This window comes from Pan troglodytes, chromosome 10 (assembly GCF_028858775.2).
Source record: "Pan troglodytes isolate AG18354 chromosome 10, NHGRI_mPanTro3-v2.0_pri, whole genome shotgun sequence".
Classification (NCBI taxonomy): domain Eukaryota; kingdom Metazoa; phylum Chordata; class Mammalia; order Primates; family Hominidae; genus Pan; species Pan troglodytes.
The window spans coordinates 27,936,709-27,951,999 of NC_072408.2; the positions used below are offsets into that span (position 1 = coordinate 27,936,709).

The following is a 15,291-nucleotide window of genomic DNA, read 5'->3' on the forward strand; positions in this document are numbered from 1 at the left end:
GTACAGCAAGTCAAGGAGTAAAACATATCCAAATTACAAAGAAAGAAGGGCAACTCTTTTTATACAACATGATAATCTACCTTAAAAGTAGATTAAAAGTAGAAATATTTACAGGATCTGATTCCAAGACTTATTATCAAGCCACAGTAATGAAAATAGAATAATATTGACATAAAATTGAACATAGTAGTAAATGGAACAGAATAGAGAGTCTGGGACAAGATCAAAACATTTATGTTTAATGGATATTTTACAAAAATACCAAGTCAAGTTTAACAAATGATGCTGAAAAAATTGGATGGCAATAGACAAAATAAAAAACCTTGGCCCTTGCCTTATGTCTTCTACCAAAATTAACTCAAAATGGAGCATAAATGTAATAAGTAAAATATAAAACCTCTAGAACAACATGGGAAAATCATATTCACTTTCATTTTGGCAGTGCAAACCCTATCTGAAAACCCTCTTACATAGAATACAAAAGGGAAACTGTAAAGATAAAATTTATAAGTTGGACTTACTCAAAATTTTAAACATTTGCTTTTGAAAATATTTGCAAACATATATTCAACAAACATCTTGTTTGAAGACATATAAAAAACACAGCTCAATAATAAGACAAACATAACGATTAAAACTGGGCAAAACTGGCCAGGTGCGGTGGCTCTCGCCGGTAATCCCAGCACTTTGGGAGGCCAAGGCGGGCGGATCACGAGATCTGGAGATCAAGTCCATCCTGGCTAACACAGTGAAACCCTGTCTCTACTAAAAATACAAAAAATTAGCCGGGCGTGGTAGCGGGCACCTGTAGTCTCAGCTACTCGGGAGGCTGAGGTAGGAGAATGGTGTGAACCCGGGAGGTGGGGCTTGCAGTGAGCGGAGATCATGCCACTTCACTCCAGCCCGGGTGACAGAGCGAGACTCCATCTCAAAAACAAACTAAAAAAAGAAAATACTAATCGGCATTGAAGGGAATAAGTATCATATCTACGACAATATGGTTGAACCTGAAAGTAATTGAGTCAAGTAGAAAGGAGTACCTATTGTTTGACGTATCTTAATATAAAATTCTTTAAAATGTAAATTAATCTATAGCGACAAAAGCAGTTCAGTGATCGGGTCTGAGGTGGGCAGTGGTAGGAAGGGACAGAAGAAAACTTCTGGGATGACCATTATCTTCAGTATCTTTGTTTCATGGCTGAATGCATATGTCAAAATTCATTTAATGATATACATTATGTATGTGCATTTTACTGCATATAAATTGTTCTTCCATGAAATTGTTAATTTTTTTCTAAAACTTTATCTGTACTTGCATATCCTTTGGAAAGCCTTCTCATTTCTCTGAGAGAATGCATGTCTCACATTGAAGACCACATGGCTAAAGTGTTAAAATATAAGAAGCAAGGAGAGATGCTAATCTTTCCATGTGTCAGACATGTTCAGGATCCATACAGCTGGCATAATTGACTCATTGATTCAAAATGTCTATTGTTTCAATAATATAACAAGCACTATACCAGAAAATGATGGAACAAAAAAGATGAAGTTCCTGCCATTTTGTGGCTTATATTTACTGGGGAAAATACAATATACAAACATATTTTATAAAATCATGTAATTTTAAGAGATATGGAGTAGGCAATAGGGCGAGACATTAAAGAATTACAAGTGTTACATTTTTATATAGGTCAGGGAAAGCATCTGCAAGGCAGCAATGGTTAAGCAGAAAAATAATTGAAATGAAAAATGGACATCTGGAGGCAAAATCGTCCTTGTAGAAGGAAGTAGTAGTGACAAGGACTTGAGGCAGGTATATAAATGAAATGTTTATGGAATATCAAGGAAGTCTGTTGCTGTATAGTAATGGCTGAGTAGGAAATATTTGTAGAAAATATTATCAGAGGGATAACCAGGGAAAAGATTCTGTAGATTCTTGTGGGATGTAGAAAGGACTTGGGTATTTATTGTAAGTGAGCTAGGAAGCCATTGGGAGATTTTGAAAAGGATTTTCTTGGAGAATTTCTTAACGTGGTATGCATCAGTGTTATGTCCGACTCTCTAGGCAAAATGAATTGACTGTTTTCAACTTTTTAATATCATGACCATTGATGACTGGGTAACTGTGTCATTATACAATTACAGCCAACTTCCTTACCATTTTAAATACTATTCCAGATTAAATCTTGGTTTCAACATCACTTAGTTGCTATACGTTGTTTAAAATGGAAATTTCATTTATACATTCCTTTTAAAATATTTATTGTGTATCTGCTAGGGAATAGATATTATTCTAGACACAGAGGATACAGCAATGAACAAAAAAGAGAAAAACGCATCCTTGCACTTCTAGAGCTTACTCAGTAGTTTAAATTTATAGCTGCTGAGGCAAATGACGGGTGACAAAGTATGTGAGCGAAAATCATAGTCTGATGAATAATGAGAAAATTTAAGTAGCAAAAAAGGTATATTGAGTGTCAGAGGGAGTAATAAAAAAAAATGGTCACAGAAGTCCTCACTGAGAAAGTGTCATTTTTTGTGGGTACTAGAACATGGTGAGGGACTATGCAGTTATTGCGAAAGTACATTTCAGATAGAAAGAACAACAGAATAAAAAATGCTCAGTATTGGAGGTATACTTTATAGGGCCTTCAGGTTGTTCTTTAGATTTTATGCTGGGCGATGTGGGTAGCCACTGGTGGGGAGGGGGTGGGCATCTGAGCAAAGCAGTGACATCATATGACTTGTTTTGACATGATGACCCTGACTGCTGTTTTCAGATTTACACAGGGGAATGAGGTTGGGGAAGCGGGGCTGTGAGTGGTCAGGAGACAAGCTGAGGTACAAGTTTGAGCGTATTGCAATAATTCAGACCAGGGTAAAACTTGTGGAGGTGTTGAAAAGTAGTCAGATTCTGGGTATGATTTGAAATTCGAGCCTGATATGAGCATGACCAACAGAGGAATAGGAATTATTTCAATATTTGGCATGTGTATGTACAACTGGAAGGATAGAATTGCCTTTACTAAAGTAGGGATACTCCAGGAGAGGTCTGAGAAAGGAAGATGAGGATACCTGTTCAGAAAATGTTAAGTATGAGATACCTATTACAGATGTACAGGGAACTGGTGAGGTGACGAGATAAATCTAAAGTTCAGGAGTAAGGCTTTGGCCACAGATACAAATTTTGAAATTATCAATATAGAGATCATATTTTAAGACACGAGACTAGATGAGGTCATACACATACACGTAAAAGTTGAATACTGAAATGCTTCAATTAAGAAGCCTAAGAAATGTAAAAAAAAAAAAAAAAAAAAACTATTAGTAAATGACATGTAAATGGAGAGGTCAGTGAAAGTTACAAGACAAACCACAAAGAATAGTGTCCTGGAAAGTATTGCCAGCGGAGGGAATCCTCAGCTCTGAAAAATGCTGTGAATAGTTCAAGTCAGATGAGGATCATTACATGTCACATTCAGGTAATTTATGACTTAGGAGGAGTAATACTATTAGGAAATTGGGGGCAAAATCCTGATAGGTGTGTGCTCAAGAGAGAATGCAAAGAGAGACTGAAAACAAGAATTATAAATCAGCCTTTTTTTTTCTGTAAAAATGGCACAAATTGGGCAATATCAATATAAAAAGTGGAACCCAAAGAGAGATCTTGAAAGATGGGAAAATGAAAGCATGCTAACCTCCTGCTGGGGATATTTCTTTAGAAAGGGGAAAGTGATATCCTTGCCAGCACAAGGAAAGAAGGCAATCTGATACAGAAGTGTAGGTTGGCCTTAGCTTACACATGGACGGTTCTGGTACTAGTGCTTTTCCTGTACAGACGGGGTCCAGGAAGCTTTTGGCAAGTTTCTTCTTCATTTTTTTTGCCAGTGAAATAGGTCATCAGCTGAAGGTGGAGAGAGGAAACTACATGTTAGAATTTTGAGGAGAGAGATGAAGGTACAAAAGTTACTCAGAAAACGAATGACATGGATTAGAAAAAAACTGTGACCTCTAAGCAAAATAAAAGGTCCATTTTGGCTTTATGATAATAAATTTAAAGTCAGCATGGTTGCTGAATTTTCTTCAGCTCCATCAGCTCCATGGGTGGACAGGCAGAAACAAATAAACAGTGAAATCTGTGGCAAAGTTAACCTATGGATCATAGATACTAGTCAGTGAAAGCTTTGTTGTATCCAGGGTACTACTGAGTGTGAGCTAGAAAAATAGGCAGTGGTGCTCCATTCCTTGAAACTGATATTAAGGAGGGCTTGCTGTTATTTTTGTGGTGATGTCTATGATATGTCCATAGGAGTGAGGAGAATGCAAGATCATTGGAGAAAAGAGGGTTAAAAGAAAACCGAGAAGCTAGAGAATTAAAACAATTATTTTCATGATCGTTGAAATCACCAATAATTAAAACAGAAGTAGTATTTTGACAGATTTCCTTTGACCCAAGCACTAAAGTTGTTGTGAAGTGTGTGGGAGTGACTGAGGGTTTGTGCATGATCTCAAGAATAATAAATGGTAGAGTCTTTTGATATGAGATTCAAAACTATAAATTCTGAGGGTAAAGGTAGGAAAATGAGAACAAAGTAGTAAAGTAAGGCAAATTGGAAACCAGTCCGTCTGGTTTGGAGCAATATGGAAGATAAAGCAACCCACATTGATCACGGCTACAGAAGAGACAGGAAGGGCCAATAGCTAGAAAAAAAAGAGAAACAGAAAAATTCTTACAAGAGGCTGAAAGTATGGAGAATTTCATTTATTATTAGTTATGCACTCCAGAAAGCTCAAGAAAAGAGTTTTGGTTCAGGATTGGGAGAGAGATAGGAGATGGGGGCAAAAGCAAAGATGTGCATAGCCACACTGGGATTAGACAAGAGGTAATGAGTGATCAGGAAGTGCCTACCTTTTTTTTTTTTTTTTTTTTTTTTTTTTTTTTTTTTTTTTTTTTTTTTGAGACGGAGTCTTGCTCTGTCACCCAGGCTGGAGTGCAGTGGTGCGATCTCTGCTCACTGCAACCTCTGCCTCCCAGGTTCAAGCGATTCTCCTGCCTCAGCCTCCCGAGCAGCTGTGCTTACAGGCACATGCCACTAGTGTCCGTAATTGGGGGGTTCTTGGTCTCACTGACTTCAAGAATGAAGCCGCAGACCCTCACGGTGAGTGTTACTGTTCTTAAAGGCGGCATGTCTGGAGTTTATTCCTTCTGATGTTTGGATGTGTTCATTCCTCCCCGTGGGTTCGTGGTCCCGGTGGCTCAGGAGTGAAGTTGCAGACCTTTGCGGTGAGTGATACAGCTCATAAAGACAGTGCCAACCCAGAGAGTGAGCAGCAGCAAGATCCATTGCAAAGAGCAAAACAACAAAGCATCCTCAGCGTGGAACGGGACCCAAGCAGATTTCAATGCTGGCTTGGGCAGCCTGCTTTCATTCCCTTATCTGGCCCCACCCACATCGTGCTGATTGGTCCATTTTACAGAGAGCTGATTGGTCTGTTTTACAGAGAGCTGATTGGTCCATTTTGACAGGGTGCTGATTGGTGCGTTTACAATCCCTGAGCTAGACACAAAAGTACTCCAAGTCCCCACTAGATTAGCTAGACACAGAGCACTGATTGGTGCATTCACAAACCCTGAGCTAGACACAGGGTGCTGACTGGTGCATTTACAAACCTTGAGCTAGACACAGAGTGCTGATTGGTGTATTTACAATCCCTTAGCTAGACATAAAAGTTCTCCAAGTCCCCACCAGATCAGCTAGACACAGAGCACTGATTGGTGCATTTACAAACCTTGAGCTAGACACAGAGTGCTGATTGGTGTATTTATAATCCCTTACCTAGACATAAAGGTTCTCCAAGTCCCGGCTAGACTCAGGAGCCCAGCTGACTTCACCCAGCGGCTGCCTCACCTGGGGCGGCAGGTAGAACTGCCCGCCAGTCCCGCACGCCCTGCGCCCCGCCCTCCTCAGCCCTTGGGCGGTCTATGGGACCAGGTGCTCCTGGAGCAGGGGGCGGCGCTCCTCGGGCAGGCTCCAGCTGGCGCAGGAGCCCGTGGTGCGTTGCCGGGTGTGGGGCGGCGGGGGGAGGAGGGGCGGCAGGGGGAGAGGGGGAGGCTCAGGCATGGCAGGCTGCAGGTCCCCAGCCCTGCCCCAGGGAGAGGCAGCTGAGGCCTGGCGAGAATTCCAGCGCAGCGCTGGCCGGCCGGCACTGCTGGGACACCTGGCGCACTTTCCGCAGCTGCTGGCCCAGGTGCTAAGGCCCTCACTGCCCGGCGCGGCCCGCCGCTCCGAGTGCAGGGCCTGCCGAGCCCACGCCCACCGGGAACTGGCGCTGGCTCGCAAGCGCCGCAGGCAGCCCGGGTTCCGCCCGCGCCTCTCCCTCCACACCTCCCAGCAAGCTGAGAGAGCCGGCTCCGGTCTCGGCCAGCCCAGAAAGGGGCTCCCACAGTGCAGAGGGGGGCTGAAGGGCTCCTCAAGCACGGCCAGAGTGGGCGCCAAGGCCGAGGAGGTGCCGCGGAGAGGGAGCAAGGGCTGCCAGGACGCTGTCACCTCTAACCACCACGCCCAGCTAATTTTTTGTATTTTTAGTAGAGAGGGAGTTTTACCGTATTAGCCAGGATGGTCTCCATCTCCTGACCTCGTGATCCGCCTGCCTCGGCCTCCCAAAGTGCTGGAATTACAGGTATGAGCCACCGCGCCTGGCCCATACCTTCTTATGGTGGTGACTGACATTAAGAGAGATAATTGCCATAAGATTAGTCATAATGATACCAGAGCTTTGACCCTTAGTGGGTATGGAGACATGGGGGTTCTTTCCAGGGAGTGCAGCTTTCTGTAATTACGTCTTGACCAGCTAAGGAGGGTGGGGTGGTTAGGCAATGGCAGGTCTGCTTTGAGCCTGAAGTTTCCTTCTGGGAATACGCACCCAGTACCCATCTGAGAACTCTGAGACTAAAAACTATTAGGAAAAATTGCTGGGGCCGTGTTTCAGAGACTTGACTTTTACTCTTTTAATATGAATTAACTGCTTTAAAAGTGGACAATATGCAAATGCCATACAATGACTCTATTTAGGTATCGAATCTATAATGTGCCAGGTACTGGGTGAGGTAGTCTACACAGAGCAAATCTTTATCACAACTATAGCCTTCCCACTTAATGGATGAAAGCATAGATACTTAGAATGGTGAAACAACTTAGGAAATTTATACTGCTGTCAAGTAGCAGAGACATTGGTATCAAAGTTTATCAAACTTCAAAGCCCATAATATTTCATCAGAACTGTGATGATTATTGCGGCAACAAACAGCAGATTGTTTTAAGCAAATTTGGAGTTGTATTGATCCACAGCTGTTAGCATAATATTTATCTTGAAAAAAAGTGTTGCAATGTGTTTCCTCTGACCACTCTTATTTTTTCCACAAGTCCCACAAAAAGGGAAGTCTAATTACTTACATAGGAAGAAAAAAGGGCACAGAGAATGCTCTTTGACTTCTGAAAACATTCCAGAATTTTACCACTGATAGCGTTAGTTTAGGGATTAGAAAGTTTCTCAGTGCATTTGTACTATTTTATCTTCATTCTATGCATGTATCTGTCCCAAATGAAATTGATGTGTCTTGAATGAAATGGATGTGTGAGGAGAAAACCATTAGCATGAGAATATCCAAACTGTCTTCCCACTCTGAATAAAAGAAAAGCCATAAAACTGATAATAAATGTTTAGTATCTCTGCTATGATGGTTCTCAAAAGCTGACAGTATGTAAAAATTATTCTAAGTGCTTATTTAAAAAGCATAATCTCCGAACTGGTGAATCAGAATCTCTTGGGTGTGGGGCTGGATCCCACTTTTGACAAAGGCTCCCCAGTAGATTTTGACTCAACAGAGGGGTGTTTGGGAGCCTAGTTCTAATTTTCCCTGCCCCAGGTCTACACTTCAGTGTTCCCCACATTTTCTAATCCTTCTCTCCCTCCACACTCTGGTTCCTTTCATTATTCTAATACTTCCATGAATTAACCACGTATAGAACTAATCTAGGCTGGGCGCGGTGGCTCACGCCTGTAATCCTAGCACTTTGGGAGGCTGAGGTGGGCAGATCACGAGGTCAGGAGATCGAGACCATCCTGGCTAACATGGTGAAACCCCGTCTCTACTAAAAATACGAAAAAATTAGCCAGGCATGGTGGCGGGCGCTTGTAGTGCCAGCTACTCGGGAGGCTGAGGCAGAAGAATGGCGTGAACCCGGGAGGCGGAGCTTGCAGTGAGCCGAGATCGGGCTGCTGCACTCCAGCCTGGGTGACAGAGCAAGACTCCGTCTCAAAAAAAAAAAAAAAATAGTTTATCAAATAACTGTGATATAGAAATTAAATACATATTGCTGCAACTGTATTAACAACTGTCCTGTCAGTGATAAGGGGTAACAATGTTTTCATACATGCATTCTCTCTTTGCTGTATACATACACACATACACATACATACATATATACATACACTCATGCATGTGTGTATATATATACATGTGAGAGAAGAGTCCGTTTATTATTTATATTATTGTAGTACACTTCTAAAACACAGCCATGTGCCTGAGATATAGGAGGGAGTCAAATATGTTTGAGTTACTGAATTAATTAATTCGACTTCATCCTTACTCAAGAAAAGTTTCAAGTGACTGAAGGTCTTCCATTCTCTAAAAAGCAAGTCAATAGAAGGAGATCATTATTCCTTTACACATTGATGTAAGGAATATATCATACAGACTAGTCTTGATTTTTGTCATTTAGAAGACTAGTCTTGTAATTAATTGGCAATTTAGTATTCCATGTGAGATATCCAGTGTCCATGTACGTCATATTAGATCCATACACATGTAACAAGCAAAGAGGGTATGTTTTATTTTTTGAATGCTAATGTAACATGTAGGGACATTTTAAAAAATCGCCTTGACATATTTTCTATTTGGAATAGTTTTAAATACTTTGGATAATGTGTTGTATTTGTATTTCTAAAGAAGAAAATCTTATGCAACCAACTTAATTGAATAAGAAATAAATCATTCCCAGAAATAATTTATTTTCTAATGTTAACATAATGTGTACATTCTGAGAAATTATTAATAAAATGTTTAAAAGATAGGCTTCTGGGATGAACTCCTAGAATTAGCTAGGTATGTTTTTTCTGTTTGCCTAGGACAATGAGCTAATAAGATGGTTAATCATCATCGGACTCATAAAAACAAACAAATAAAAAGCCAACTAACCATTTAAAGTGAGACTTTAACATCAGAAAAAGGATGGACTTGTTGCAGTTGCTGTAGCATTCAAAGTCCAGGTAAGAACCGTCGAGGTTGTCTAATTAAAACATTTCTTTTATGTAAGAAATTTTATCAAATTTCAGTGAAAATGTTTTTGGTAGTTATGATAAATATTACTGATTTTATGCTCTGTGTCTTCTCCACACTTGTGTTCTGAGCCCTTAAAGCCTCAGATCAGTGTTCCCAGCAACTTTATGGAACATAATTATTGCAAAAAGTGAGAATCAATTGTACATATAACCTATATCATATATATTATATAATCAGTATTCTATTACAAATCGGATGCTTATATAGATAACATTGATATTTACATATCTAAGGTATCTATATAAGCAGCTACATAGCATATATCTACATAGCATGTATCTACATATATATGCTATATACATAACGTATACCTGTATCTATGTTATGTATCTGCTTATATACTTTATATACATAAATATGTGTTATGCATATATGTATGAACAAGAATACATCTCTAAACCTTATAAATATTCCACTGTTCTATATAAAAGAGTCAACTGACGTAAATTTGACTCATTTTACTGGTCTTTAAAATAGGGGCTTAATAACTCTCAAACTTATGATTTCTCATATACTTTGACTTCAAAACTTCACTTGTAGGAATTTATCCTACAGACATGACCACACATAAAATGACATATAACATATTAAGAACATTTTCTAATATGAAATAATTAGATATAAGCTAAATAGTTAACGATATAGAACTAGTTACATATATTAGAAACATCAGAATACCCTGCTACCATAAGCAAAATGAGGAGGACTTTTATTAATATAAAGTATATACAGAAGATAAAAAGGTAGAGTGCAGTAATACTGGTATGCTTACATTTATATTAAAAGAGAAAATATTATGTATTTAATTAAAAATGCATATTAAGGCTGGGCGCGGTGGTTCACGCCTGTAATCCCAGCACTTTGGGAGGCCGAGGCGGGCGGATCAGGAGGTCAGGAGATCGAGACCATGCTGGCTAACACGGTGAAACCCCATCTCTACTAAAAATACAAAAAAATTAGCCGGGCGTTGTGGCACGCACCTGCGCCTGTGGTCCCAGCTACTCGGGAGGCTGAGGCAGGAGAATGGCGTGAACCTGGGAGGCAGAGCTTACAGTGAGCCAAGATCACGCTACTGCACTCCAGCCTGGGAGACAGAGCAAGACTCCGTCTCAAAAAAAAAAAATAAAATAAATGCATACCAGATTTCTGGATAAGGGGACAAAGGTTATAAGCAGAATCTTTGCCTTTTCTTTTTTTTTTTTGCATTTTTAACTACATGCATGTATTTTCTCTTGAAAAATAAATGGATAAACCCTAAATACAGTAAGATCATGATGATGGTAAAGTCAGGCGTGGCCAGAGTCTCTCTGAGAGATACTTGGAATATATTTTGCTCTTTTAAACAAATCCAAACTTTATCTGCTTTTTGAGCCTTGTTCCATAGGCATCTCCTCTATGAAACTGCCTGAGGCTATCCTAATCATTATTATTTACATTATTTTTCAACCCATTTTGAGTATCCACTATGTGCAAGTCATCATTTGGCACTTTATAAACTTATAAGGATAACATAAACATAAATTTCCTTTCATAAATCTTGTAATCTGGATATGTAGAAAATATAAAAATTTTAATTTCTATAATTTAAAATTGTTGTTCATACAATCTAGTGTGTGGTTTTATATTATTGTTTCAAATTTCTCTCTATGAAAATTATTTTTCTAAGTAAATTATAATCTCTTTAGGCTAGGAGTTTGTGTCTGTCTTTCCTCCTCTGTGTCCAGCATTGACCTAGTCCTGCGGTCAGGAAATAGCAGGCCCTGAATGAATATTAGAGAATGATGGATTGATTGATATTGAGCTTGTGGCTTTTCCTATTTTTAAATTGTATATTGTTAAAGTAAAATAAATTATACTTTTTCTTTTTTAACAGGTGATCATTTCAAACCAAGTATCAGCAACAATTAAAATATTCACGTGGTATCTGTAGTTTAATAATGGACCAACATCAACGTTTGAATAAAACAGCAGAGTCAGAATCTTCAGAGAAAAAGAAAACAAGACGCTGCAATGGATTCAAGGTAGAATGGGTTTTATATTTTCAAACTAAAATAAGTTAATGGAAAATTTTTATGTATAGAAAGGCCACTAATTGTCAAAAAGAACATTATATCTCATATTATAATTTTTCTATTGAAGCATACATTAAAATATTAACAAAATAATCCCTATATTGATTTAAATCAGTTTTTAATCTGATTGAAGTTATTGCTTTGCTAGAATTATTTTATGAATAAAGGTTTATTTATTTTTAACTTTTTAATTTTTAATTTTTGTGGGTATGTAGTAGGTATGTATGTTTATGGGGTACATGAGATGATTTGGTACAGGCATGCAATGTGAAATAAGCAAATAATGAACAATGCGGCATCCATTTCCTCAAGCATTTTTTCATTGAGTTGCACACCATCCAATTATACTTTATTTTAAAAGGTACAGTTAAGTAACTGACTATAGTCACCCTGTGTGCTATCAAATAGTAGGTCTTATTCATTCTTTTTAACTATTTTTTGTACCCATAAATCATCCCCATCGTCCTACCCCCACACCCCCATGACCCTTTCCAGCCTCTGGTAACCATCCTTCTACTCACTGTGTCCATGAATTCAATTGTTTTGATGTTTAGATCCCACAAATAAGTGAGAACATGCAATGTTTGTCTTTCTGTGCCTGGCTTATTTCAGTTAACATAATGATCTCCAGTTCATTTTGTTGCAAATGACTAGATTTCATTCTTTCTATAGCTGAATAGTACTCCATTGTGTATATGTCCCACTTTTTTTTACGCATTCATCTGCTGATGCACACTTACATTGCTTCCAAATCTTAGCTATTGTAAACAGTGCTGCAACAAACATGGAAGTACAGATAATCTTAGATATACGAATTCGCTTTCTTTTGGGTATATACCCAGCAGTGGGGTTGCTGGATCACATGGTAGCTCAATTTTTAGTTCCTTGAGGAACCTCCAGACTGTTCTTCATAGTGGTCCTACTAATTTTTATTGCCACCAACAGTGTACAAGGAATTCCTTTTACTCCACAACCTCACCAGCATTTGTTATTGCCTGTCTTTGGGATATAAGCCATTTTATCTGGGGGTGAGATAGCATCTCATTGTAGTATTGATTTGCATTTCTCTGATGATCAGTGATGTTGAGCACTTCTTCCTATGCCTGTGTGCTATTTGTATGTCTTCTTTTGAGAAATGTATATTCAAATATTTTGCCTACCTTTTGATCGGATTATTGGATTTGGTCCTATAAAATTGTTTGAACTACTTAGACATTCTGGTGATTAATTCCTTGACAGATGGGTAGTTTACAAATATTTTCTCCTACTCTGTGGGTTGTCTCTTCACTTTGTTGGTTGTATCCTTTTCTATGCAGAAACATTTTAACTAGATGTGATCCTGCTTGTCAATTTTTCTGTGTTTCTGGGGTAAGGAATTTGCTCAAGAAATTTTTGCCCAGATGAACGTCCTGGAGAGTTTCCCCAATATTTTATTGAGGTAGTTTTATGGGTTGAGGTCTTTAGATTTAAGTCTTTAGTTCATTTTGATTCGTTTTTGTATATGGCTAGAAATAGGGGTCTAGTTTCATCCTAGCACCATTTATTGGAGTGACTGTCTTTTCCCCATTGAATGTTCCTGGCACCTTTGTCAAGAATGAGCTCACTGTAGGTGTGTGGATTTGTTTCTGGGTTCTCTCTTCTGATTCATTGGTCTATGTGTCTGTTTATATGCCAGTACCATGCTGTTTTGGTTACTATAACTCTATAGTATAATTTTTTTTGAGATGGAGTCTCGCTCTGTCACCCAGGCTGGAGTGCAGTGGCATGATCTTGGCTCACTGCAAGCTCCACCTGCTGGGTTCATGCCATTATCCTGCCTCAGCCTCCTGAGTAGCTGGGACTACAGGCACCCGCCACCACGCCCAGCTAATTTTTTTTTTTTTTTATTTGTAGTAGAGATGGGGTTTCACCATGTTAGCCAGGATGGTCTCGATCTCCTGACCTCGTGATCCGCCTGCCTCGGCCTCTGAAAGTGCTGGGATTACAGGCTTGAGCCACCATGCCTGGCCACTCTGTAGTCACTCTTCTAGAGTGGCAGTCTGGGGATAGCACCAGGAGATATCAGCTGTGATGGCTCGGAGAAACAGTGTAAACCAGCAGTGTAAACGAGAGCAGGGCATGTATGAGTAGTTGAGAACGGTGAATAGGAGTGACTGGACAGAAGATAGTAGGGATGACAAGTGTTTTTGGGGCACAGTCTAAGTTGGTCTGGTGTCTGGAATGAGACTGGGGCCTAATAAAAAGGAGCGTCTATACAGGAGCTTAAAGGCTGTACCTTGTAGCATTCTGAGGACAGGTCTGACTTCTGAGAAGGGAAAGTGGTAAAAGTATTGTCCAGTCCTTTTTAAGGTGGTGGCTGAGCTTGGTGAGGTGTGTTTTTAATAGACTATAAGTCTGTCACTGAATACTAAGAGCCTAAAAAAATGCTTGGCTGATTTGACTAATAAGGGCTGGTCTTTTATCAGACTGTATAGAGGTGGGAAGGCTAAACTGAGGAATTATGTCGACAGAAGGGAAGAAATGACTGCGGTGGCCTTCTCAGACCCTATAGGAAAGGCCTCTACCTATCTAGTGAAAGTGTCTACTTAGGCAAAGAGGTATTTTAGTTTTTGGGACTCGGGGTATGTTGAGTAAAGCTAATTTGCCAGTCCTGGGCGGGGGCAAATCCTCGAGCTTGTTGTGTAGGGAAGGGAAGGGGCCTGAATAATCCTTGAGGAGTAGTAGAATAGCAGATAGAATAGCAGATGGAACACTAAGAAGTTATTTCCTTGAGGACAGATTTCTACGATGGAAAGGAAATGAAAGGTTCTAAGAGGTGGGCTAGTGGCTTGTACTATAGCATAGCCTGCCTTTGCTGGTGTGTGGTGATTAGGCCTGGTGAAACTGCCATCAATAAATCAAGGGTGATCAGGGTGAGAAACAGGGAAGAAGGAAATGTGGGGAAACGGGATGAACATCAGGTGGATCAGAGAGATGCAGTCATGAGGGTCAGGTGTGGTATCTGGAATAATGTGGGAGGCTGGATTGAAGTCTGGGCCAGGAACAGTGGTAATTGTGGGACTTAACAAAGAGTGAGTACAGCTGAAGGAGCCAGGGAGCAGAAAGTATATGCGTCAGGTATGAGGAAGAAAATAGATTTTGGAAGTTATGAGAAATGTAGAGAGTGAGTTGAGCATAGTTTGTGATTTTGAGGGCCTCTAAAAGTACTAAAGCAGTGGCAGCTGCTGCACGCAGACATGAGGGCTAGGCTAAAACAGTAAGGTCAAGTTGTTTGGACAGAAAGGCTACAGGGTGCGGTCCTGGCTCTTGCGTAAGAATTCTGACCACACTAACCATGCCTAGGAAGGAAAGGAGTTGTTGTTTTGTAAGGGATTGAGGTTTGGGAGATTAATCGGACACGATCATCAGGGAGAGCACGTGTGTTTTTACGAGAATTATGCCGAGATAGGTAACAGATGAGGATGAAATTTGGGCTTGACTGAAGTAATGGGGTCTGTCTGGGAAGCCTTGCGGCAGTACAGCCCAGGTAATTTGCTGAGCCTGATGGGTGTCAGGGTCAGTCCAAGTGAAAGCGAAGAGAGGCTTGGATGACTGGTGCAAAAGAATAGTAAAGAAAGCATGTTTGAGATCCAGAACAGAATAATGGATTGTGGAGGGAGGTATTGAGGATAGGAGAGTATATGGGTTTGGTACCATGAGGTGGATAGGCAAAACAATTTGGTTGATAAGGCATAGATCCTGAACTAACTTGTAAGGGTTGTCTGGTTTTGGGACAGGTAAAATGGGGGAATTTTAAGGATAGTTTATAGGCTTTAA

At 39.9% G+C, this 15,291-nt stretch overlaps 1 protein-coding gene across 14 annotated transcripts in view; it reads left to right on the forward strand.

Annotated features, from left to right (window-relative positions):
• The first annotated feature begins 9,205 nt into the window (after positions 1 to 9,205).
• Positions 9,206 to 15,291, forward strand: part of LOC112204985 (solute carrier organic anion transporter family member 1B3-like) — a 112,462-nt gene continuing 106,376 nt past the window's right edge. For 8 of the 14 annotated variants that reach the window (XR_008538257.2, XR_008538259.2, XR_008538258.2 and 5 more), the window contains exons 1-2: positions 9,207 to 9,330; positions 11,277 to 11,424. Coding sequence is in view for 9 of the 14 variants with exons in the window: in XM_054663106.2 (XP_054519081.2) it covers positions 11,341 to 11,424 (84 nt within the window). In the remaining 5 variants the exon portion in view is untranslated. Of the gene's footprint in view, positions 9,331 to 11,276; positions 11,425 to 15,291 lie in introns of those variants that run through there. The other 6 variants (XM_054663109.2, XM_054663110.2, XM_063785486.1 and 3 more) reach the window with 3 other exon arrangements.